The sequence below is a fragment of the Leuresthes tenuis genome, unplaced genomic scaffold, assembly GCF_036924035.1.
Source record: "Leuresthes tenuis unplaced genomic scaffold, fLeuTen1.0.hap1 SCAF_4, whole genome shotgun sequence".
Taxonomy (NCBI): domain Eukaryota; kingdom Metazoa; phylum Chordata; class Actinopteri; order Atheriniformes; family Atherinopsidae; genus Leuresthes; species Leuresthes tenuis.
Window position 1 is genome coordinate 3,885,517 of NW_027325358.1, and position 26,586 is coordinate 3,912,102.

The 26,586-nt window shown below is 42.3% G+C and overlaps 1 protein-coding gene across 2 annotated transcripts in view; it reads right to left on the reverse strand.

The window, feature by feature from the left end:
* LOC140304940 (endonuclease V-like) overlaps positions 1–26,586 on the reverse strand; it is a 73,823-nt gene that overhangs the window by 14,706 nt on the left and 32,531 nt on the right. The window contains exons 8-9 of one of the 2 annotated variants that reach the window (XM_072383731.1): positions 22,798–22,867; positions 19,690–20,419 (exon numbers count right to left, since the gene is read on the reverse strand). In XM_072383731.1, coding sequence (XP_072239832.1) covers positions 22,799–22,867 — 69 coding nt within the window. In that variant the 3' untranslated portion in view covers positions 19,690–20,419; position 22,798. Of the gene's footprint in view, positions 1–19,689; positions 20,420–22,797; positions 22,868–26,586 lie in introns of those variants that run through there. The other variant, XM_072383730.1, reaches the window with a different exon arrangement.

Below are 26,586 nucleotides of genomic sequence, written 5' to 3' on the forward strand. Positions count from 1 at the left end.
AGACCTGTGTTCAAATCCCCTGCATGAAAGGTATTACCTCCAGTAGGGGTCCTTAGGCAAGACCCCCTTACCCTGTCTGCCTACCTGTAAATCGCTTTGGATAAAAGCGTCTGCTAAATGCATAAACATAGTCTGATTTATAGTATACCATCAAATTCTTGTGTGTGACAAAATGTGACTGTTAAATCTGTGGACTCTTAACAGAGACATTGGCATTCAAAGAGACAATGATGTTTTTGGATAAAAGCGTCTGCTAAATGCATAAACACATAAACACAACTGGATTACAGTTGGGTTCTGCTCCTTATCTGAGGGTAATTATCCTTGGATATATGGCGGTGAATGAATGGAATCACTGGCACAAAGCAGGTCATACCCCGGTACGATAGGTGGCGCTGTCCCCATTTCAGCTATCGCTAATAGAGCCACTTCCTGTTGACGTCTTCACCGCCAACAACAACAAACTCAGGCATTCAGAAAGATGGCGAACGCAGAGCGAGATGAAGCTGCGTCCCTCTCCATCTGTGATGAGCTGGTTATGGCACAGATGATGCACAACGGCGCATTCTCCATCGCGTTGTTTCTTTCTTTCTGACAGCAACAGGAATATCGTCTCCTTCCACTTCCGGGTGACGATCGCGGGAAAAAATCTGGAGCATGCGCAGAACGCTCGATCTGATCCACTGTCGTCTACGTGCACGTTCAGTGCACGTTTGGATCGAGTTATCTCGGGTCTTAATCCGATCCGATTTTAGTCAGATTAAGGTGTCTACATGAGCTGAATAACTCAGTCTTATTGTAATTTAGCCTTTAATCCGATCCGATGGCGCTCATCTAACCGAGCTGAGTGACAACGGCTCGAAACCAAGAAATCACTCAAAGGTCTCAGTATTTTACTTGCAAGAGGAGAACAACACACAGACCTTCTCTCTGCGGATTCACAAGAGTTCTCCAGCGAGTGGTTGCCTCCCTTTACCTTTTATTTGATATGTAATGAGTATGCAGTCATCAGCTTATTTGGGCAGAGTGAAGATGACATTCCTTTTGAGTACATCGTGCTCTTTCTCCCATCCCTCCACCTTGGGAGTTTTAATATATAATGGCCTCTCTGGCCTTGACATTTATGCAGTGATGATATGCAGACTTTTCAGACACTTGTCATCACGATATGTCTTCCTGCTCCAGTGGTGGTGTGAAGTACTTTGAGGCTTTGTTTGTTTTTAGTAAAACATCCATTATTGAAGCTGATTAAATCCTTCCCCATTACCAGTAGTAGTGCATTTACCCTCAGTGCTCTTAACTTATTCAGAACCAGTTCAGTGATGACAAACTCATCAAAAAGGTTGAGTCTGATGTCGGCTCTGAGCTCACAACTTTGGAGGAGGTGGTTACGGCAAAACTGTCCATAAAACACCAGAAAACCTCAAGAACCGCTTCAGCAACAGACTTATTCAACCCCGCTGGTAAAAAGAACAATACAGGAAATCATTCCGGCCAGGTGCTGTCGGGCTCCACAACTCATCTGCTCCTGTTCGACCTGCAATCATCTGACCCTGTGGGCCAATAACTGAATCTAATCTTTGCTCTCTGCACCTTTTCACATCAGAGTACTTCAGGGTATCTTTTATGTCACATACAACACATCACACAGTGCTGATACTGACCCATCATGTAATCTATATAACGTTTATCTTATTCTATATTATATACCATATCTGTGTTTATACTATACACATTATATCATATCATCATAACTCTGCATATATCCTGTACAGTCAATATGTTTATCATCATTTCTATCTGTCATCTTACAATCATTGCTATGTTTATTGTCATTAATCTCTTTAAATCTAGGCTAAAAACATATTTATTTCATACCCAGTAGTATGGTGACTCTTTTATAATATCTTATTCAATTTTGCTGTATTTTATTTTATTGCGTTTACTGTTATTTTATTGTTTTGTACTTATTCTTTTCTTTATTTATTATCTGATGTAAAGCACTTTGGTACCGAAAGGACTGTTGTAAAGGGCTGTATAAATAAATTACATTTACATTAATATCAGTACCAGTTCCATAGCTGTCCTATACCAGCTAAGCTTAATTATGCCCCTAATTCTCACATATTTTATGTGTATGCTGTATATTTGCTATTTCTACTGTAGTTGTATGTTGTACCTGGCTGCTATGACAACTTAATTTTCTTTTAAGACTGATGAAGTCGTTATCTACCCACCTGCCTACCTACAACAACATAAAGTTATGGAATTGCACTGGATCCTGCAGGCTGTGTTGGACAATCATGGCGAGTGTCTGAGATAATTAGGCTGCCTTGGACCATGGACTGGATCATGGCAGCCATCCGTCTTACAGTCAGGTGAGACAGTTTCTTCTCTCTTTAGGGTTATGTTCATGCATTCAGCAAAATGCAAAAGAGGATGTAACATTACAGCTAACATCAGAGCTAACATTGAGCTACATAGAAGGAAAAACACGTGTCAGGCTTTGTCAGAGGGGACAGGGTAGAAATAGAGCTCAGGCATCGAGGGAAGTACAAGTACAGGGTAGGAGAGGCTCTCCGAAGAGCTGAGACTTCAAGAGTTTCTTGAAGGTAGACGGGGACGCCCCTGTTCTTGCAGCATTTGGTCATTCCACCATCGTGGAGCTACACATGAAAAGAGTTTGGATTGTCTTGAGTGTGGTGAAGGCACCGCTAGATCCTGTGAGTATCTGAGCCTTTGTGAGAGCATTCAAGTAGATGGGAGCCGTTCCATTAAGCACTTTGTAGGCTAACATCAGTGACTCTTTGCTTTCAGTTTCTAAAGGGTTCAGATGGGTTTTAGCAACATTAAATTGAACCACTTGTTCACATGGAGCAAATTAGCTAACCCACTAATTTACCCACTAAGCTAATTTCCCCAAGCTAACCCACCAGTGCAGGTGAGTCTGCAGATGTTATCATAAAAGAGAGAAGTTCTTAAAAACAGTTGGATTGTGTGAAAGTGAAGCAGTTATATGTTGGAGATGATTATTACAGAATAAAACCACAATAGAGACACTCATCCTACATGAATTTGACATACAGTCAAAAGAATTTAACATGTCGAGCATCACTACTCCTGCACTACACTCTTTCTCTGGTAAATTTATAATTGATTTTGGCTACTTTGAACTCGTTTTGAGTTCCTAAAGTTTGAAAGCCACAAATCTAGAGAACAATGACAGAATAAACACAACAAGAAAAAATGAACAAACAAAGAGGAAACATTTCTAAACAGTTGAAGAATGGAGCAGTTTGTAAGTCTGGTTTTAAAAAGACCAACGTGTACGAAATGTAAACAGAAAGTGCAATTTAAAGCAAAAGGAGATGCTGATAATACCAGTTAACGCTGTTTTTAGGACAGATTTACTGCACTCGGCTGATTCGCTGGCATCTATTTTGGAAAAACCTGATTCGACAGCTGAAATGAACGCGCACATTTTCCATGTTGGATCTTTTCTTTTAATTGTTCTAAATTTTGAAAATTCCAGCAAAATCCTAAAAATTTGCTGATTAAAACTTTTTAATGACGTTTATCAAATATTTGCTTCTTAAGATATGTTGTAAATTTCCATGAGATGTACTTCTTCTCAGGACCAAAAGGGGGAAAAGGGACTGAGGAAAGAAGGCAAGTGAGAAATGAGTAAAAAGGGCAAATGTAAGGGAAGGGAAGGATGTTTGAGAGAGCGTGTCGCTGCACAGTGCAGCTGAGCTTTAACACCGAAGGGTGGGATGAGGAGGCGCAGAGATGAAGTGTCCCTCTGCTACTGTACACCCCATCAATGAGGAGAAATTGTATCATGAATAGAACGATCTGTGCACCAAACAATCTGCACCAGCACCTATTCTGCTACAAAGATTTAGCACCACCTTAAGTACGGAGTACATGTTCCACCATGTCACATTTCGCCTTTCATAAATTCATGAATATAGCAGCAGTTTGCATGCACGGACAAAAACAAAAACACATCTGCGTGACATTTGAGTTTGAAGTCAGATATCAATGCCACTGATTCACTGCTCACCTCACCAACAAATCACACTCTTTCTTCGCCCCCAGTAAAAAAGCACATTACTCTGATGCAAATGAGCTGCAGTGGGGGCGTGATGCATGGAACTGGCTGTAGTGTCTATAGGAGGCTCACAGCAACACAAGCCAACACCTCTCACGTTGATCTACTCGCACAAACATTGCGGCTTATGAATGGCTGGCGAGACGGGGCATTACGGTGGGCTGCAGTGGAAAAGCCCAGAGGCCGTGGGCTCTTTAAAGTGAGTGATGCTGTGTGCGTGAGGAGAGGTGGGGGAGTATATTTCCCACGGTAACAACGGCCAAAGCAACATATAGAATAAAGAAAAATCTAAATCCGTAGCTCATGCACGCGTCCTCTCTGGGGAACACTGTGAATGTGAGTGAACAGGCACGTATGCGAGAGGGATAATGTCACTGCACGGAGTCACCGGCCGGACATCGAGGCTGACGCTGCAGATCAGCATGTGATTATTTCAGGGCTTGAACCCATGAGCTGCATCCAATATGTCCACAGAGGTTATGATGAGTGTTTGTGGAGAAAGGTGTGCACCTAATAGAGAGAGTGCAATTAAGTGTGTGTGTATAAGTGAAAAACTCTAAACACAGAAGTTAACACAGCAATCTTGTGATATTGTCAGCTTTAAAGTTACTGTAGGTGCCATATAATTGATATAAATCATAGTACATTTCAGTTCATTATGGAGAATGTGTTTGGATTTCATGGCAGTTTAATGATTTAATTGAATAAGTTAATTGAAGTCATGATTATTATTATTTACTTATGATTTGTACATAAACTCTCATAATTCATTGTTTGACGTCATTATGAGTTTCAGTGAAGCAGATGACAGTAAGCACCTGTATCTTTAAGAAGGTAGCGGTTCAAGGTGATGAGGAACTGGGCTGTGGACCATGGGAGAGTGACAGGAGCACGAGGGTTTTCTGACCGTGTTGATCATTTAGTGGATATCGTGCTAGAAAACGTAGGACGCGTGTTTTGAAGTGTGTATATGGGTATAATTGGTTACAGTGTCCGTGGAAAACTTGTGCGTTTTATTTTTTGTACTTTGGCGAATAAACCTGTAAAATCAGTCATCGTGGAGGACACACTTCTTTCATGGTTTCGCTTTGGACAACACGCGTCAGCCATAAACTGCGGTGGCAACCGATAGGTTTGTTGGAAAGCCTCCAGTTACTATGAAACAGCTCACAGAGTGCGAATAAAACCAACAAGTCCAAACACCTGATTAGTAGGCCCCTCCCACCATTCTGACATCACTGGGATAAGGAGATGTTTGTGCGCCCTTTGGTGCCGCTTGGTCTGGTCGCGCACTTCCAGATTTGGGCGCAGTGTAAGCGGCGCATTTGAAAAACAGGGAGCGCTGCATGGGAAAGTAGGTCCGTCCACTCAGGCATCTGTACCGCACATCTGTTTGAGCCCCAGGCCTGCCTGGTGTGCAGAGTTTGGGGCTGAGCTGAGCCGTTCCCTGTCCAGGATTGGCCTGAATAGTCCCGACTCCGCTTCCTCCCATCCTGGCACCACCGACCGGACTATTCTCTGACCTGATCACAGCATCCATGTTGATTTTTCACCAATATAACAAACTATTACATGTCAACAATGTTCTAACAATCTCCCCTGAGAAATGTTCGAATACAGTTAAGCTAATTTAGCCTAAATTATTTAGTGAGTGAGCCACACGTCCATTTGCTCTGTCGGTTCTTTTACATTCTACAGCAGCGCATACGCACTTCTTAGATATAAATGCTTAAAAGTGAGTGTCTTCTCACCTGTTTTGACTTCTGCTCAGTCACAACATGTCTGCATCTTCCGCGTCACATTGTGCAAAAGCTTGTTGCCAGTTTGTCTGCGTGGTCACTCGTGACGCTGCTCATAAAAAGCTAAACAAACCGTCTTTCTGCCATGAATTTTTCATTCTTGTAGTGAGTTTTATTCTCCTGTCTCCTGATAATACCTCTGCGTGGCGAGCAGAAATGTGCAGTTCGGCTCACCCAGAAACACCAATCTGCAATTTTAACTTTGAGTCTCAACTTCAGCTCTCATCAGTACATTCAAAGCTTTTAGTTTCTGTCTTTTCATGCTGATTTTACACATATTTATGTCAGATGGAGGGTTTGCTGAAGAAGTTCAGAGCGAGGTATGTCAGGGCTTAATTTCGCGCTGCATAAATTAATTCAAACCATTAATAAAGAGCCTGAATATGAAGCCCGCTTAACTTCCTTATTTATAATACTTAACAATTTATGAAGTTTGCTGAATCAAGCTTTGTGGCTCTGTTGACTGCAGGCCACTTTCTGTGTAGGGAACAGAGCTTTAAAGAAGCCTGAGTCATCATAGTGGAAAATATTGCCTGAATATTTTAAGATGCACAGGAATAAGAAAGCAGCCTGAGTAGGAGACTGTGAAAGATTTTCACAGGCGACTGAACACCAGTGTAAACTCTATTCCCCGGTGACCCGAGTTCATTATGCACCACTATACCCATTTACTTTCCAATCAATTCATATAAACAGGTACAAGTCATAGCATGGAAGTAATTCAAAGACTGACATGCTAATAACTAAATAATATGTTATGATAAATGGACTGAAAGTAAGGCAAAAGTCCTGATCCAGCCTTAATTTCTTTATATTTTGTCTCCAAGCTGCTCAATCTTCTTGTAATCTTTTAAAGTGGCCCTAATGGTTTTCCAGACTTTCTCAGTTTTTCTTTGGACATTTGCTGCTTTTTTCTCTTATTTTCAGAGGAGTGTGTTCTCTTCTCATGTTTGTGAAGCCACTTAACACTGATTTATGAATGATTCAAGCATAAAAAGGCACCAAACTCATAGAACGAGCAGTGCTGTGTCTACACATATGCAGACCCTTGGAATGACCTTTCCCAGTTAAAGGCCAGGCAGTTTTCAGCCATTTTTTTCATGCATCTTTGCATGTTTCAGTAAATCTTTGCACCTAATTCCATTTTTCTGGCATTATATAAAGAAATGAAGGGTAGCCACAGACTTTTATCCAGTTTCGTTGACCATTGAAAGGCCTTCATGATACAAATCAAACATCCAGGCAAAGCTGCACATTGGTCCCATTTACACTTGGTGTTAGCATGTGTTCTGGGTGACATGTGACTGCTCCGCGAACACGTGTAAATGCACGTGTGAGACCACATTCAGAGGATGTTCCTCTTTCTTCCAGGTTCTTTATTAAAACACTTTGTTTATACCTTAAAAAGTGCTCAGTCACATAGGTCAACTTTAGTGAACCATGCCCGAAGTTCCAAGTTCGATTTTTGCTAAACGTAAAGAAATATGAAGGCTTCATGACACTAACAACACAAACAGCAACTTTCTTCAACACCTCTGGATCTGACATTTTTCCTATGGTCAGACAAAATGTAAGTAGAATTGGATGTCCCAAAACAAAAGTTCACCATTCACAAACATCAAGTATAATATTGAATGTAACAAAGTTTGAAGCTATGCTAAGCCTTGTTCAAACACACAGAACACGTCATTCAGAGTAAACCATTTGAGGCAAAAATGGTGCTGATGCTCTCTGAAATCCATAAATTTCATTGTCTGTTTGTTGTTGCATCGAGCACTTGGATCATTTTTAATGTAGTACACTGTTATGATTACAAAAGCCATCCAAGGACAGAAGGTAAAATGGAGGAAAAGCTGACTGAGAACTCCCTGAATTATAGGACTCAACTTTGTGGTGATTCCTTTTGTCCCCGAGGATCACTTTGAGTGTGCTGCACCGTTCTGTGTTGCAGTGCAGATCGGCTCATTCAGGCCCCTCTTTTCCTTCTCACTGCCAAGGCTGGTGATGGCTCATTTAGACTGAGCTCAGCGTATCCCACGTTCGGTCTGGGAGGGCCACTAATTTCTGCAGCATCAGAGAAACAAAGCTGCTGTGAACACGATGCCAAAGCTTCGGGTTTGTCCTGGGAACCACCTTTTACTCCTCAACTCAAAAGTTAGCCACGGGTATCTGTCAAGGTTAAACTTTCTGATCTGGCTGTAAATCATTTAATGAACCTTTATCAAAATTAGATCTGGTCTGAATGGGTTTCTTTGTGCCATTGTGCATGGAGCCCACTGCAGGCAGTGAGCAGAGCGGTTTGCAGCTCTTTAGGGGTTTCTGCACAGAAACCAGTCCAGAATAAACTCTGCAGCATTTAAAAGTCTCTCATGGACAGACACAAATCTATCATTACTTGATCCTTTTACTTCTCTTTCAGATCTAATCAATTATGCAACATTAGCTGTTAAAATTTCAATAAAAATAACTCAATGAAACATGTTTAAGTCTGAATACAGGAGAAGAAATACATGTAAAGCTCTTTATATAATCTGGACAAAGTTAAAAAGATGCTATTTACCAGTTTATCGCCCAGGAGGCACTTTAGCACCTGGCTGAAACAGATTAAATGAGTTTAAAACACACCCTCACTTAGAATAAGGCATCGGGGGAGATGTAGGTTTCAGTATTTTGTTTAAGGACATTTGTGGAGTGGGGAAGCTGGGGTTCAAACCATTGCCCCTGCCCCCAAGTGTCCCTACATCCTGCACAGTAGAGCTTTAAAGGTGCCCTTAAAGAGACTTTACCTACAGAAACTGAAGCTGGGGAAAAGGAGCTTGAAATCTATTCTGAAAACTTACACTCTTACAGTTTAATTCTATTTGGAAATATCTGTTGTAAGAAACAGAAAGGGGACAAAAGGGGGGGTTAAGAGAGGCCTCACAGTTCATTACGTTCTTAAAATCAATACAATAATTCAGCAATGGAAACATTCAGCATTGAGCTTTAAGTACCGGAGGTTTGGGTTAAAAAAATGACCTGATGAAGACGAATTAATTTAACTTTCACATGGTGGACACTGCAAATAGGTCACTTCAATAGTTTAGCACAACTGTGCATTGTTACACAACAAAGCTAAGGTGGGAATATCATTCATGTCCAAAACCTCCAGTCAGTGGGAAAGGCTTCTGAGAACATTAATCCCTCTCCTGACGAACCAGAGCATCACTGCTGACTAAAGCACATTATAAGTGGGAGCGCAGCGGCCCGCTGGCAGCAACAATGGAGTCACTAAGCAGGGGTGGACTTCACATAATGGCCACTCAATGAAAACAAAAGCCCTGCCGCTGTCGGCTGAGCTTCTTTTCCCCTCTTCGAAAAATCTAATGCACGTTGTTTGGCATTCCTCCTTTCTCTCGTCCAAGGCTGAAGCGTCCTTATTACAATGGATCGGCCTCGATTGATTTGTCTTTAGAAGCCTCGGGCAAGAAAAAAAAAAAAAAGAATTGATTTTCCTCTGAGAGCAAGTGAGACGGTGAGCTTGTGTTGAGGTGGTTGGTAGGACTCCAGAGGCCAAATGCATAAAACTAATGCAGTTTCATGACTAAAACTGTGTAAAGCTGCACAGATATGTGGTGTTTTTTTCATCTGTTTTCTATTCCAAGTCTCAGATGCAGACAAACAACCCTTTGGACATAAAACCTCAGTTTGCACCACTACGTCATAAACAAGATAATCAGAAGCACAACAATAACAGCTTCATGAGGGAAAAAGGCAACAGAAGCCGTCAGCTTTGTGTTCAGAGCAAAGAGCTCTGAATAAGAGGCGCACAAGGTCAGCATCAGCGTCACAGCACAAAAAAGTGAAGTCTGAGGAAGTCAAAAGGGCCATCTTCAGCAAACTATGTGTCATATGGAGCCAGAAAATATATAAATGCTCTTTTCTCTTATCAAACTGGAATTAGAAAGGCCTTCCAACAGCAGATATCTGAGAGTAATTTATAGCCCCATAACTGAATAAAAATACAGTTCAGAAATTAGTGTTGAGAGATCAAATCTGCATAAAATCACGATTATACTGATCAAACACCATGAAATTGTCTATATGTTAAATTATGTGGCCTCTTTCTCCATCTTAGATTGTTCTCAGGATGCACCAGCACATTGTCTGAAGAATGCATGAGAAGTGCACGTTCTTACATTATAAATACCTGGTTTTTATCCTGGAAAAGGTCTATGCATTGTTTATGTGTCCATCCCCGGGCGGCTTGGGGTAAAGACACAAAAGTGCACGTGTGGTATGGTTGGTGTGTTTTTCCCTGGCTTTTCTATACTGTTAACTGTGCCAGTCGGTGTCAGAGTAAAAAGCTGCAGCCAACAGCGGGAGTACAGATAGAAAGGACCATAAACAGTGCTTCTGTTTGGGTTTATTCTTGGAGGAAGTGACTCAGAAGTTACAGCTTATTTAAATACACTGACAGGGTGCTTTTCATATCGAGCCAATCGAGATGAAGCGTCTCATCAGAGTGAACTGACACTAATCGTTTCAACAGCGTCAGCATTAAACAGAGTGAAGCGCTGCCCAGTAACGTCAAAATAGATCACGAAAAATACTTTCTACAATCATCAAGTCATAACTAAACATTTTCTAATCTTAACCGTTGTACAGGGGTTGAACTACTTAAAGATCCACTTATTAATCCTTTTGAAAACAGCAAGCTCACAGCCAATAGCTCAGGAGAGCTTGGCTGGCTCTGGGTTTGGCACAGCTCTGAAAAACCTGACTTGCATGCCGAGTTCCCGGCTGATAACCCTCTTGCTGCTCAGCTGTAGCTGCTCTTTTTGACTGAGAGCTGGCTATGCAAGCTTGTTTAACTGTCTTTTGTTTGAGTTAGAGCTAGTTAGCTTAGCTCCCAAGTTCGTGGCCAAGTGATCTCCTGAGAAAAGCTGAGATTTGTTGACCAAGTCTGAGCTCTTTGATACTCTCTATAGATACTCTAAGGCAGGAGGAGAAAAGCTGAATAACTTTTTCCTAAAAAACAAAGAAAGCAGACCTTTCATATCACCAGTGCACAAAGCTGCAGGTCATGTATGACTCCTTCTCACTGACATCATTCACCAGCAGACAAAAAGCCTCGGGAGAAGGTCAAAGCAAAATGACAGGAAAGAAAAACTGATGAACTCGTCTTTCTTTGCGTCATATCCAGACCGCCCTCCTGCTGTACTGCAGTCTTGTGAACACAGCAGTGCCCTGAATGAATCTATGGCGTGACTCAACCCCTTCAACACAACCACCACAGTGTGGGACTTACAGTTACATGGCTGCAGGAAATGTAGCAGTGGGGACTTAGATGGGAAATAGGTAGCTAAGCTGCTGCTTGTTAGTTTTCTCCTGCAGTGACTCCGTCAAAATCCACGACTGATGAGCAGCTTAAGAGACTCCACAGTGTGACTGAAATCCTCCTGAAGCCACAACAATACAGCTGTTATCCTGAAACTGCAGTCATGTGAAAAAGACAGCACATCCGCCTCCAATTATGAGGTTTTATGTGTAAACGATGAACAAATTACCTGAAAAGTAGGTAAAAACAATCTGAAAAACAACACATGACAGTTTTAGAGTATTTTTTCCACAAAACTAAGTAAAAAAGTAAGAAGTAAGTGAACCCTTCCTGCTTCCATAGGCATTAAAAGGGTAAGTAGCAGCCCGCTGCAAATCAAACACACCGATTAACTGATCATCAATGATCTATAAAAGCAGGAGTTCTGTCAGTTTTCAGGTGTGTGTTAACATGATGCCAAGGAGGAAAGACATCAGCAATGACCTTAGAGAAGCAGCTGCTGCTGCCCATCAGTCTGGGAAGGGTTATAAGGCCATTTCCAGACTATCTGGAGTCCATCATTCTACAGAGAGAAAGATTATTCACAAGTGGAAAACATTCAGGACAGCTGTCAATCTTCCCAGGAGTGGACGTCCCAGCAAGTTCACCCCAAGGTGAAGAAGCCCAGAGCTACATCTCAGACTCTACAGGCCTCAGTTAGCATGTTAAAGGTTAAAGGTCATGACAGCACAGTTAGAAAAAGACTGAACAAGGATGGCTTGTTTGGAAGGGCTGCAGGAGAAAGCCTCTTCTCTCTAAAAAGAACATGGCAGCACAGCTTAGGTTTGCAAAGCTGCATCTGAACAAAGCTCAAGACTTCTGGAACAATGTCCTTTGGACAGACCAGAGCAAAGTGGAGATGTTTGGTCCTAATGCACAGCAGCACGTTTGGAGGAAACCAAACACAGCATATCAGCACCAACACCTCATACCAGCTGTCAAGCACGGTGGTGGAGGGCTGATGATCTGGGCTGGTTCTGCAGCCACAGGACCTGGGCACCTTGCAGGCATTGAGTCCACCATGAACTCCTCTGGATACCAAAGTATTCTAGAGTCAAATGTGAGGCCATCTGTCCCCCAGCTAAAGCTGGGCTGAAACTGGCTCATCAACAGGACAAAGATCCCAAACACAGCAGCAGATCTACAGCAGAATGTGTGAAAAAGAAAAGAATCAAGGTGTTGCAATGGTCCAGTCAGAGTCCAGACCTCAGCCTGACTGAGATGCTGTGGTGGGACCTTAAGAGAGCTGTGCAGAAACCAATGCTGCAAACCTCAATGAGCTGAAGCAACGCTGGAGAGAAGAGTGGCCGAGATTCCTCCAGAACCATGAGAGAGACTGATAACGTCACACAGGAAACCATCACTGCAGCTCACTGCTGCTGGATCAGGGGTTCACTTAGTTTTTCCACACACTGCTTCTACATTTTAGCTCAGTTTTTGTTAAATTAATAAACGTTACAATTCTCATGACTATGTATAATTTAGCACGTTTTAACCTTTTTCCCTTTAAAATAAAAGTTCTTGCTCCTCGTGTCTTTACCTTATAAACTAAATCAAATAATGTGTAACTCCTATTATTTCTTTACCGTTCCTCTACTTATGTACCGACCCGTTTGTCCTCCCCATCATTCCTTCTCTCATTCCTGGGGCTCAGCGATTGTTCTTGTTATCAGAGAGGAGCTCGCAGGGGTTTTGTGTCAGTGTGTTTGACAATGAGACGGTGAAAAATGAGGCAGGTGGTTGCAATTCATCAGCACTTGAGCGGCGTGAGGCTATGTTGTAGCAGAGGCAGCTCAAGATGCGACGCCGAGGGTTTTTCCTATGTGAGAACAGGCATGATGAAATAGATGCGGCTTCCCCTCCACTGCATCAGACGGACAGGAGGGAGGATAAACACAGAGGGGAAGACAAAGCCAGAGGGGAGGGTCTTTTCCTCCATCTGCAGAAGCTTTTCTCCGTTAGAACTCACCTGACATCATTTTCAGCTTTTCCTTCAAAGGGAGGTAGTCTTTAAGGGTTTTCTTTACAAAATGTGTAACATGTGCTCTTTATGTCACCTTTTTCTTCTCTTTCCTTTGCATTTTGTATCTCTTGTGGCATGGAAACAGATGACAGAATGTAGGAACATTTCTAGATACATCTCCCTACCCATCAACTCCACTCCCAACCCTCTAAATCTGCATGCAAGCACCCACAAACCACCTTACATTCCCTGACCTTTTAGCCATCTACCGCCCATCATCTCGCCAAATGCCCCACTTCGATACACACTGATAACAGACACATACATATGCTGTTACTGTACAGTGCCGGCTCAGCTCGTTGCCTGCAGCTGCCTCAGGCTCACTGAGCAAGTCTCTCCACTGGGAGGGATACAGAAAGGGAAACGCACATCAAGGCGGCCCACAGTCAAGTAATCAAGGAAAGCAAACAGATGGAAGACTTGGATACCAAGAAATGCCAGGGAGTCACGCATTTAAAAGAAATATTAGCCGAAGGGTGTCTTTCACCAGTCAAAAAGGCACCGATGCCTCCGTCTGTTAAGATCTGAGCAAAACAGATGAATGTGCCAGAGATTTAACCCAACTGGCAGATAAAAGAGGAGTGAGATCAGATTAGAGGGAGATAAATATGTACAAAGAAATTAAGCAGAACTGGTGCAACTTTGAGCAAACGAGGGAGCAATAATTCAATCGAATAAATCTTCATTAATCCCAAAACGGGAAATTGTTTTTGTAGCATAAAAGAATCAAAACAGTTCAGTTATTAGTCACTGATGCAGGAATTACCTGCTACAGCCGGGCTGATGAAGCCTCTGACTGAACACACTTGTTGACCCAAAAGCAGCACTCTGGAAATCAGGAACAGCTGGTTATGACTTACTTTCATACCAGCAAAACAGGAGCATGAGCAGACGAGGACAATGGGCAAACAGTTCTTTAGCAGCCATAGTAGTAAAGGGAAGGGGCTTACGGGAGACGAGGTGTCCAGAGCCAGAAGAGTCAGCCGATGATGCAGAGGAGGCGGAGCCAGGAGAGCATGAGGCAGGGCACTTGGTCGGGGAAATAAGGCAGGTAAGTTCACCAGGAGGCAGGCGAGGAGAGGCTGGAAAGTCTTGCATGGATGCAGTAGAACAATCTGGCAAAGGTGGAGTGCTGGAGAGGCTCATATGCAGGGCTGATGAGCTGCAGCCGAGCTTGCAGGTGAGTGTGGTTGGACTGATTAGGTTGGAGTGGCTGACAGGTGAGTGGAAAATAACTGAGGCAGAGGGATAAGAGGGGAGACAGGACGGATGAACTGTGACACTTCGCTGTCTGAGCTCTATGTGATGCAGAAGATGAGCAGCATTGGCCATTATGTGAAGCAGATTTATAGTTTAATGAGATAATGAAATGAGCCTATCAAGAAAAAGGGATGGAGGAGATGTCTGTGGGGGGGTTTAAACTAAGAAAAATGGCATCATCTCATTTCCACCTTTGATTTCAACATCAAATTAAACATGTCTGGCTCATGTTCTTAAGGTAAACAGGGCAGGGAAATATAAAGCCACCCAGAAATGATACAAAGACATTCAAACTATGTGACTTTGTTCAGTGATAGACGCTGGACAGTATTATGTGTGTTACTGATTTAATAAGACAGAGAGAAGTGCTAATAAACGGATTTCTACTGCAGCTTTCATCACTTTTTCATGTGTGAGGCAGCCATGCTGGATTATGAGGTCGGGGCTGGCGAGGATCCTCCACCTCTTTGAAGTGGAAATCTGACTTCACAGGGCATTCTGGCTGAACTTTACTTTCAGGAATTTGGAAATCCAAACTTCTGAGATTGAATTAAATGCACCACTGGGCTGCAGTTTCACTCTGTTTCAAAACTCTGCTCTCAGGGATTCCATCGAAGTTTGTCACAGTTTAGATCATGAATGGGTTTGGTTCATACCAACATTATTCCATTAAAGATAAAGAGCCTGATATCCAACCCTACCCGTCACATCTGTGTAAATACACAAAGCTTCCAGCCTTAAAAAGGAGCACAACATCTGGATTTAAAACCTTGATTTTCTTTCCTTCTTGAAGAATCACAACTTCCAACTTTTGATGATAATCATGTCTGCCTTGTCAGATCCTCACAGAGACGAGGTGAGCTGCAGACACAACTTTGCACAATCATATCCCTAAATACTGAATCTGTAATCCTAATGAACAGAGATGAGCTTTTAAGGGTTAACTGCTTACAGAGAGAGCCAACAAAACATAACCGAATGTACAGAAACTCCATAAAACACATTAACTGCTGCCTTAAAGCTCGAGTCAGTGTGTTGCAAAGATATATCCAGATGTGTATAATCTATAGATACAAGGCACTATGAAATTAGTTTAGAGCACCATTTGATTTAAGGTGACTGTGGCTTGAAATGTTACAAGTTTAGATGTCTTTATGAAGGTAGAATTGAGATTTAAAAATGCACCAACAAGTAAAGAAAGAATCCCAACATGCATGTATATATAAATATATAAATATATATATGTATTTATTTATGAATTTTGGATAAAAGCATAGAAATCAAACAGGAAGGTTACTATAAGGGCAATTAGAGGGAGAAGGGGTATGAATAAATAAGTTTTGCATTAATTAAAGTCATATCTGAAGGTATAAATACTTACATGTTTATTCAATTGGAAATTTTGTTTATATTATTAGTTTCTATGAATATGTAATGCGATGTTGAGCTAATACTGGTAGTTTGGGATTGTTCTTTTTGTAAATACTGTTTACCAACCTTTTTTGTGATAATTGTCTGAAATAAATTCATTAATTCATTCAACATCGAGGACAGAACCAGAGGATTTTGAGGGGTCGGGACAAACTGTCTACAGCTCAACTAAAGATGAGGGAAATTCATTTATCTGAGAATAAAGTAATCAGTTTGGTGTGTTGTAGAGTGAACTTTCAAGCTGGGTACTTTATGCTCTGTCGATACATATCTTAAAAGAGTCAAAACCCACAGAAAAGAGGGGTGGAGAGGACTTAGAGTGGGTCACTCCACCACCTCAGCTGCTCTGAAAAGACGTGCAAAAACCTCGGGAAAATGTGTTTACACGTGAAAACAAACAGAATCAATTCTTTTATTCACAGAAACAGAATTTCTGACAATGGATGCCCAAAGTTCTGCGGTGAAATGTGAAGAAAAGAGGGGCAGAGAAGCTCTGTGCCCCCGAGTCACCTGAACATGTTTTATTTAATGTCCGACGGAGGCAGAGCCGCCGAAAGAAGTTTCGCTTCACAGTCTGGGTCAGTCTGCTCAACACAGCCGGAGGCTACAGTCCTGCAGGACCTGCTGGAGCCACACATGATTTGTTTTAACTCGTAACGATGCTCATCTTTAACCAAAACTAAGCATCTTATATTTCTCCCACATTAAAGGTTCAAATCTGTAACCCAGCGACAAAAAATACTTGTTAAGTAGCTTTTGAATTGTTGCATTCAGCCTTTTCTGCGGTGCTAATACACCACCGACTTATCAGTATATGTCCCAACAAATAAGTTGAGTTGTCGGAGTTCCTTTTGCTGTTTCTGTGAGTAAACGTTGTGAGATTGGACCCAAATGCAGGGCTGAGGAAGATGAAGATGAACTCAGGCTTTATGTGAAAAACAGGAGCAAAAGAATGAACAAACTAAACTAAAAGGACTGACTGACAATGGAACGGAGAGAGGATCAATGAACTGGCAAATGAGAACCGAGAGAGATATAAAAACAGAGCAGGGTGAACCTGTGTCAAAACTAAACCAGAACCAGAAACAAGACAGTTTTATCACAGTCCACAGTGGCAGGAGGAAGACCCAGAGCTGCACTGAGCCTCTGACAGAGAACAATGAAAACCAAGTAAATATGCTGGGATGGGTGTCAGGGTCAAGCTCAGCAGCGCAGCCTGTTATTTCAGATGAGAATCACAGGATCAAAGGTTTTTCTCTTCTCTTTACTGGCTCTGCTTCACCCGAGGCGTCCTCAGACCCGGTCCACACCCAGCTGAGTGCAGCTGACACCCCACCCATGTAAAGCAAACAGATTGAATGGTTAGGGCTCCGTTTGTGCCGTTAAAATTGTTGTTTGTGCTGCTTTCGTTTCTGAGATATTAGGAATTTCTTTTAGGTCATCCAAAGGTCACCCCCCCCCCCCCCCCCCCCCCCCATGTTGCTCCAAAACAAACCAGAGTGGTCTACTTTTTTAGTGCTTTGTCTGTGCAGGTTTGTGATGTTAAAACTGTCGTTTGGTTTCTGAAATATTATGAATTATAGTTTCGGCCGATATATTTTACAGAAATATATATGTAATGCAAATGGCTCTGCTAATCTGGGGCTGAGTTTTATCTAAAACCTCAGCATTATTAGTTTGCTTCTCTTGTACAACAATCTAATTTTACAGAGGGTTGGAAAAAGGATAAAATAGAGTAATACTGTTTATTACTTCTGCTCAACCCTCACTGTGGTGGGGGTCAGTGAATGGGTGGAGCCATTCCTGATGACACTGTAAATATATTAGTGACTTAGTTGACATTTCCATCTAAAGCACATTTCTTTAAATGAGAAAAAAAATTATTTTTCATCATCTTTATTGAGAAATAAAGTGAAAAACAATATATCTCTTATATAGCTGTTATATCTTCATTTGTAAGTCGCTTTGGATAAAAGCGTCTGATAAATACATATAAATATAAGAAGGCACACATTTTACAACAGCGGATAACAGAATTTAGCAAGTCAGTGATGGCCTGAAAGCAAATTATATATTTTATAAATCAAAGCAGCACAATCACGGTTTTAACGGCACAAACGGATCATTCAATCTATTTGCTGGAATTTCTTACGTGGGCGGGGTGTCGGCTTCACTCAGCTTCCACGCCCCTCTGAAAATGCAGGGTGAAAAGGTGAATGGATACAGGTGAGTAACGAGTCCAGGGAACAACATGGTGATCAAGTGACGAGTCGAGACAACCGAGGAACTCGAGATATCCTGACAGGTCGCAGGAGAGAAACTGAGAAAAAACTGAAACGATCCACCAGAACTAAAGCAGTTTCTGTCACAGTCTGCTCTGTCAGTCTATGTCACAGTTTAGGTTTGATCATGTTTGGTTCTAGCCATGTTTTTCCCCTGTTCACTCACATCACCTGTTCTCACTGATCACTCCCTTCACAGTATTTAGCTTCCTGGTTTCCTTTCAGTCACGGCAGAATCCTCACTATCCCTCCATGCTTCGCCACAGACAGATAAGTTTGGTTATGCCTCATAGTTTTGTTTTGTCTTATTCATAGTTTTTGTTACCATAGTTTTGTTTTGTCTTAGTCATAGTTTTTGTTACCATAGTCTTGTTTTGTCTTAGTCATAGTTTTTGTTACCATAGTTTTGTTTTGTCTTAGTCATAGTTTTTGTTACCATAGTCTTGTTTTGTCTTAGTCATAGTTTTTGTTACCATAGTCTTGTTTTGTCTTAGTCATAGTTTTTGTTACCATAGTCTTGTTTTGTCTTAGTCATAGTTTTTGTTACCATAGTTTTGTTTTGTCTTAGTCATAGTTTTTGTTACCATAGTCTTGTTTTGTCTTAGTCATAGTTTTTGTTACCATAGTCTTGTTTTGCATCTCACAGTCTTGGTTTTTTGTCATAGTCCTTTTTCCACGTTGAGTATTTTTGATCCGGCTCTGCCGCGCCTTTTGTTCCCGCTATTGCTCCCCGTTTTTGTGGAATAAACTTTGTTTTTGAACCAAGAGAGCTGCATCTGGGTCCTACCTTCCCATCGTTCCGTGACACTTTCTAATAAAAAATTGCATAAATTTAGAATCTGATGAAACATTTTTATGGAGCACGAATCATTTAGTCTATTTGCTGGAATTTCTTACGTGGGTGGGGTGTCGGCTTCACTCAGCTTCCACGCCCCTCTGAAAATGCAGGGTGAAAAGGTGAATGGATACAGGTGAGTAACGAGTCCAGGGAACAAGTGGCAACATGGTGATCAAGTGACGAGTCGAGACAACCGAGGAACTCGAGATATCCTGACAGGTCGCAGGAGAGAAACTGAGAAACTGACCAGAAGCTGAAGCAGAACTGACCAGTGGGGCTGGATAGTGTAGTGGTATGATTGCCACGGAGATCTGGGTTCAAATCCCCTCCATGAAAGGTACTGTCTCCAGTAGGAGTCCTTAGGCAAGACCCCCTTACCCTTTCTGTCAGTCGCTTTGGATAAAAGTGCTAAATGCATAAACATAGAAGCAAAAACTGAAACGATCCACAAGAACTAAAGCAGTTTCTAATAAAAAATTGCATAAATTTAGCATCCGATGAAGCATTTTTATCAATCAGAGCATGCTGGGCCAGACTTATGCAGCCTGGACACACACAGACCAAGACAACAAAGTTTCCTCCCAAAATGAAATGAGTAAAAAAGTCCCGCTGACAGTGATGGAAGGTGAAACTGCTGCAGCTCAGCCCTCCGGTTAACACACTCACTGAATTATACCTCCAGCAACAAGTCGCGTCCTTGTGGCTCCATAAGATTTTAATGAGCGCGGCTGCTCCCAGCAGAGCTCATCGGCCCAACCTTGGGCCAACTGCCTCTCCAGCATCCTCCATGACATTTCAGGAGCATTTCGCAAAGGGCAGCAGAGTTTGTACACCAGCATGAAGTCCACTGAACCAGCCTCCATAATTGAAGCTGAATTGTTTCCATTTGGCATAATTTAAGGAAAAGGCGTCGGTATTCCAGAGGAATTATAATCAGAACACAACACATATATAGTTTAATTACACACTTTAGAATTAACTGTCGGCCTTTTCGTTGATTTAGAGATTTTTGTGTTAGCGACACAATGTTTCCACCTCAGGCAAGCAACGCCTTTGTTTTAGCAATGTTTTGTTTTTATTGGAAATAAAAAAATAATTCTTGCAGCAGGTCAGGGTTTCAGTCCCAGCCTGAGGATCTTTGGTGTATATCACCTGCCTCTTTCTGCCCTCTATCCAAGAAAAACTTTAAAAAATGTGCACATGGAAACACATTCTCCACAGTCTGCTGTCGAGGCACATCTGCTCCAGTGAGTTCGGCCAGATGTTTTACAGGTGACAGCGGATCCTCAGCTTCTGTCTGCCTTTACAAGAGTCTGAAATCAGAAAGAGCCAAAAGAGTTTAACAGTATGTCTTCAAAATGAGTCTCAGTTCTGAACTACACTGGTTAGATAGTAATTAATGGTACATTTGGCAGATAAATAAACTAGTTTCTGAAGTGCAAAGCTTAAATATCTGGTCTGAGCTCCTTTATTCTCCAACACAGCCTGAACCCTCTGAGACAAGCTTTCTGTCATTTCTTTAAGGAGTCTTCAGGAATAGTTCTCCAGGCTTCTTGAAGGACATCCCAAAGCTCTTCTTTGGATGTGGGCTGCCTTTTGTTCCGTTCTCTGTCAGATGATCCCACACTGCTTCAATAATGTTGAGGTCCGGGCTCTGGGGAGGATTCATCCCTCCATAAGACCTGTTGCCACTGATTTTCAGTCCACTTCTTGTGTCATTTGGCACAGCTCAGCCTTTTTTCCCTGTTTCCCTTCCTTAAGAACGGCTTCTTGACAGCCACCCTTCCATGGAGACCATTTCTGATGAGGCTTGGGCCAACAGTAGATGGATCAGCTGAAGGTCCAGATGCATCTCTCAGGTCCTGTCAGGTCACAGCTGGATTTTTTCCTCTTTCTTAAGGACATCACTTTCAGATTCTGTTCATCTGCTGTAGATAGTTTTTTAGGCCTGACACTTCTTCTTTTGTCCTCCACTTGTCCAGTTTCCTCAAATGTTTTAAGGACACACTGCACACCATGCTGAGATATGCCAAGTTTTCAGCTAATAGCTCTTTGGGAATCACCTTGTTGCTGCAGAAATCCTATTTTCTGTCTGTCAAACTGTGTTTTCTTTGCTGTTTTTCATAGATGCAACTAAAGAAATGGGAACAAATTATGTGTCTTTGTGACAAAGTGCCTAAAGATCCAATTTAAAATGGCTTCTTTGTTGTCTGTTCTGTGTCGACACAACACTGGTTCATCCTTTGAGTTTGGAGCCTTTTTTTCTGCTTGAATGATTCATAGGTCAGAGTTAAGTGGCTGAACATATTCTCTGAAAATGTTCAGGTACAAGGACTGGACTGAAAATGAGTGAAAAAGCAGAAAATATCCACAGAAAAGCCTGAAGAACTATTGCTAAAGAGTTTCTTAAGCATTGTTTGAGTTAATTACCACATGGTGCACACTTCCAAATCCTAACAGATCCTTCTTATTCTACGGCTTTAATCCCCACAGAATTGGAGAATCTACTTGTTTTCTTGGGGTGTCTGGATTAGTGACGTTTTCACCAAATTTTCAGCCATTTATACACTGATATACCAGTCCTACTATAATGTAAATTGAAGCCTGAAGCTCATACCCCACGAGCTCAAGCTGCAGAGGTTCAATGTGCCTGCAGTCCGTTGAGCGAGTGTGAGGGTAAAAGCTCGGTTATGGCCCAGAGGTACCTGCTACAGCCCTGCTGACTCAGCACAAAGCCTCTCTCCCTGTCTCAGTCTCTTTGTAGAGAGGCTGATCAAAGCACGGAGCGTGCTCAGAGGATTCACTGCATCAGGCAGCTTCAGAGCGGATGCGCATGGACATCCCATTATGTTACCAAGACAGGTGCCGAGGGACATGAAAGTGCACACAATCCCACGTGCCTAGCTAACCTGTGAGTGTTAGCTCACTCGAGCATCTCCATTTCAATCCCGAAGGTTTGATTCTGTGCACGTATGAAGATACTTGAGTTTGGAGAGTGAAACTGAGTGATGATTATGTTTTTGAAGCATCGGAGTGTGCTAATGGTCTGCAGCCTTCATCTGTAATTAGGATGGCAGGGTCAAGCTCAGCAGCGCGGCCTGTTATTTCAGATGAGGATCACAGGATCAAAGGTTTTTCTCTTGCTCTCACTGCCTATGTATCCCTGCTTAACCCGAGGAGTCCTCGGATCGCCTCTGCCCCTTCCACACCCCTCTGAAAATGCAGAGAAACTGTCAAAGGCTCTTAAACTCTTAACTCCTCTGCTGCAGCAGAATGGAGTTGTTTACGTCACGCCGAACAGGTTCAGCCTCGGACTGCTGACCTCTGACCTCACTGTCGATGAGGACTAAAGCACTCAAGCACTCATTGGTTATAACCCTCCACTTCCTCCTACGGCACAAAGAAAGATTCATTTCTTATTTCCGAAGACCCCTCTGTCTTCTGTTTATCCTCCATGATAAATTTGCTTGGCTTAATCAGCTAATTAGATTAGCGTGATTAGCTTCTCTACCAACAGGCTGCCCTTTACTTTGGGATTTGGGGAGTTTCCTCGATGAGTCACTTGCTGTGGCTTTTACGCTCATTTTAGGAGTGGAAAATCACTCCAGTGACAATGTTTTTACTACGGTTGTGTGTGTCGGTGTGTAGCTGTGACGACCCACATGTGAAAGCTGAATATTTTGTCACTTACATCATTCTAGGACTTCTGCATCAGCAGCTGGGAAGTGTTTGCGGAGGTATTCTCTGGAGCGACAGTCGGCCTGTGGAGGAAGAAAAGAGAGAAAAATTAATTATCTTAGAAGTTTCTACTGCTCAAATGATTATTCATTTACATGAATGTGTTTTCTAGCTGTACAAATAAGTCGATTACATTATTAATAAAACTTAAAGGGGAACTCCGGTGTTTTTAAACCTGGACCTTATTTCTGGCATGAAATACGTTCATCTACTCACCGAGAACAGTTTGGTGAAAGTCGGCGTCCTTCGGAAGATATTTAGATAACTGGAGATCCATATAACGGAGTGAACGGGGCTTAGAGGATGCAGCCTCTAAATAAGGCATTATCTGTCTTTATTTCACCAATACTTTAAGAAGAATGAATGAATGAACGTGTGCTATAGCTCTGTTAGCTCATAGCTGCTGTGTTGTTGTTATTGGTGGCTATCGGGGGGGCTTATAGAGGACTTTCTACACACTCGTCTACTGAGATGACGTAATCGACGCCCCCCCTGCAGCACAGTTTATTCACTCCGTGCTCTGTGACAGTCGGCTAACTTCACACAGAGTTTGCTGCTGATAGTTTTGTGCAACATGGCAGGATATTTATCAGATTTTGACAACGTGGACGATGACTTTGAGTACGATGGACGTTCTTACCGGAGTGAATGAGCTGTGCTGCAGTGGTGGCCGTTCCACAAAGGCACTCTACTGGGACCACTTCATCCACCCGCCCCCCTGCAGCACAGTTTATTCACTCCGGTAAGAACGTCCATCTTACTCAAAGTCGTCGTTCACATTGTCAAAATCTGATAAATATCCTGCCATGTTGCACAAAACTATCAGCAGCAAACTCTGTGTGAAGTTAGCCGACTGTCACAGAGCACGGAGTGAATAAACTGTGCTGCAGGGGGGCGTGTGGATGAAGTGGTCCCAGTAGAGTGCCTGTGTAGAAATCCCTCCGTTAGCTCTCCTATAGCTGCAAGTAGCCACATAACAGCAGCTATGAGCTAACAGAGCTATAGCACACGTTCATTCATTCATTCTTCTTAAAGTATTGGTGAAATAAAGACAGATAATGCCTTATTTAGAGGCTGCATCCTCTAAGCCCCATTCACTCCGTTATATGGATCTCGAGGAATCTAAATATCTTCCGAAGGACGCCGACTTTCACCAAACTGTTCTCGGTGAGTAGATGAACGTATTTCATGCCAGAAATAAGGTCCAGGTTTAAAAATACCAGAGTTCCCCTTTAAGAGTGCTGCTATTTATCAGTGCTGATGGTATCTCTGATATAAAAAAATAAAATATAGAGTTGACAGTATACATATGATGATATTGAGATAGTAAATAATATCAAACATTGAGAAAAAACACACCACAGCCTTAATAAAGAGACAACACACTGTTAATTGCCATAACTGCATAATAATAAGACCCAATCTGATGATCTTTCAGCTGTTTTCCTCCTAATCAACACACTGATTAAACAGGAGTTTGGTTTGTTATTTGATGTGAGACGCTCATAAGAAAAGACTGGAGTGTGAATCAATGATTAAATAATGTTGTCACTGTCTGGATTTGTCATTTATGGCAGCTTCTTGAATAAAAGTGCTTCAATTTACATCCGCACGGCAAACTTGGTACAGTGAAGCTCACCTGCTGCACCGTTTACTGTCACTTCCTTGACTGGTGGCTAAAAATACTCTTATTTACATAAATAAATGGAGAAACCTGATAGCTGACGGGTTGGGTGAATGCCACACGGGCACCAATTTCCTGAGCCGGGCCATTTCCTTATTATCAACACTGACTATCAAATAAAGGCAAAATACCCATAAAAAAGGATTAACATGCATAAAGTAAACTTATTTACATTGTGCAGCAGAGAAAATGAACGATACGAGCCCACAGCTGCTTGAGATCAGCTTATTAATGCCTGCAGACTCACACATATCTGCAGAGAGGTGTCTCCACAAAGAAAGCCCTTTTGCCTTCTTTTCATTTAATCCGTGCACGAGTTGGACGGCAGAGTTTCATCTAAATGTGAGTTCTGTCAGTGATGTTTAAAGATGCTGATATATGAAGAAGATTATCGAGTAATGTTTGAGTTTTCAATGTCACAAAGGTTGAGAGCCCTTTAAGAAATAGGTGCGGTAATTAATTAATCTGCATTTTAAAAGGCTAAATGTAAAAATTTGATAGCTAAAGGGAATTTAGTTTTAATCAGCATTAATTTTGACTGATGTTATTATACACATCGAGCAAAAAGAATTTAATTTAAGAAAAGTCCTTCACACAGCAGTTATACTTCATGTGAACCTGTGCTCAGGTAGGAGCTCAATGGCTGAAGGAAAGGAGTCGTCAAAAGGACCATTTTGTGGTTGAAAAGCTCAGATCCAGATGTTCTGGTAACTGAAATGTTTCCACAAATTCAGAAACAAACAGATACCCCAGCAGAGACCTTTTATGTATCTAATACGGTCTAATTCTGTCCGTCAGCACTGTGAGGTTCAACTGGCTCACTGACTGAAGGGGATTGAACAACATAATTGGGATTCTGTCGGCTTCCAGGAGTGAAAAGATGGAGTCATTTTCCAAACTCTGAGAGGAGGCTCAGAATCTCAGACATTAAAAACCTTTAAGCAACACTATAGAAGTCTGTAAACCTTTGAACCACGTGCTTCTGACTCATCTTAATGGGACTGGATAGTGTAATGATATGATTTCTTTCGTGTGGGAGACCAGGGTTTGAATCCCCTGCATGAAAGGTACCATCTCCAGTAGGGGTCCTTAGGCAAGACCCCCTTACCCCATCTGCCTGCCTGTAAGTCGCTTTGGATAAAAGCGTCTGCTAAATGCATAAACATAAACATCTCCAGCCCTGAAACTGCCCCGAAGCAGCTGCGATACTGCAGTTTAAACTCTGGTTTCCGGCCCTGCAGACACTGTTTTGCTTTACGGTTGCTTGATATTTTTCTGGGCTGTTGATGGCGTCGTTGTGGCGTCTTCAACATGTCAACAGATTCATGTGAATGGCTCACATGGAGATTTGTTTCATGTCAACCTGTGGGAGGAGCCAAAGAGCCAGGTGAAAGAAACATGTGGGCTGCAGGGGGGTGCCGTGGTCCGTCCGGTCCATTTATAACCAGATGGTTCCGGGTCTGAATATTGGCCGGGGCTTTTCTATTGGGTCTTGGGTAAACGTCCGGGAAGCAGACACCCTTTCCACTTTTAAGATTAGGCTTAAAACTTTCCTTTCTGATAAAGCTGATAGTTAGGGATGGCTCAGGTGATCCTGAAACATCCCATAGTTAAGCTGCTATAGACTTAGACTGCTGGGGGACCTCATCTGTCACACCTTTCCTCCCTTTCCTCTCTTTTTCCCCCTGTTTAATTTCTCAAATGATTTTATGTCCATGTGACATTATTGTGGTTATTAACTTGTGTTTCCCTGTTCCAGCAGGTATCCTTTGAATGGTGTTATGGTGTTTTTCCCCCCTCTTTTCCCTCTTTTCTGTCTTCTCAAACCCCAGCTGGTCGAGGCGGATGGCCACCCTTCCTGGTTCTGGTTCTGCCAGAGGTTTCTTCCTGGTTCTGGTTCTGCCAGAGGTTTCTTCCTGGTTCTGGTTCTGTCAGAGGTTTCTTCCTGGTTCTGGTTCTGCCAAAGGTTTCTTCCTGGTTCTGCCAGAGGTTTCTTCCTGAGTCTGGTTCTGCCAGAGGTTTCTTCCTGGTTCTGGTCCTGCCAGAGGTTTCTTCCTG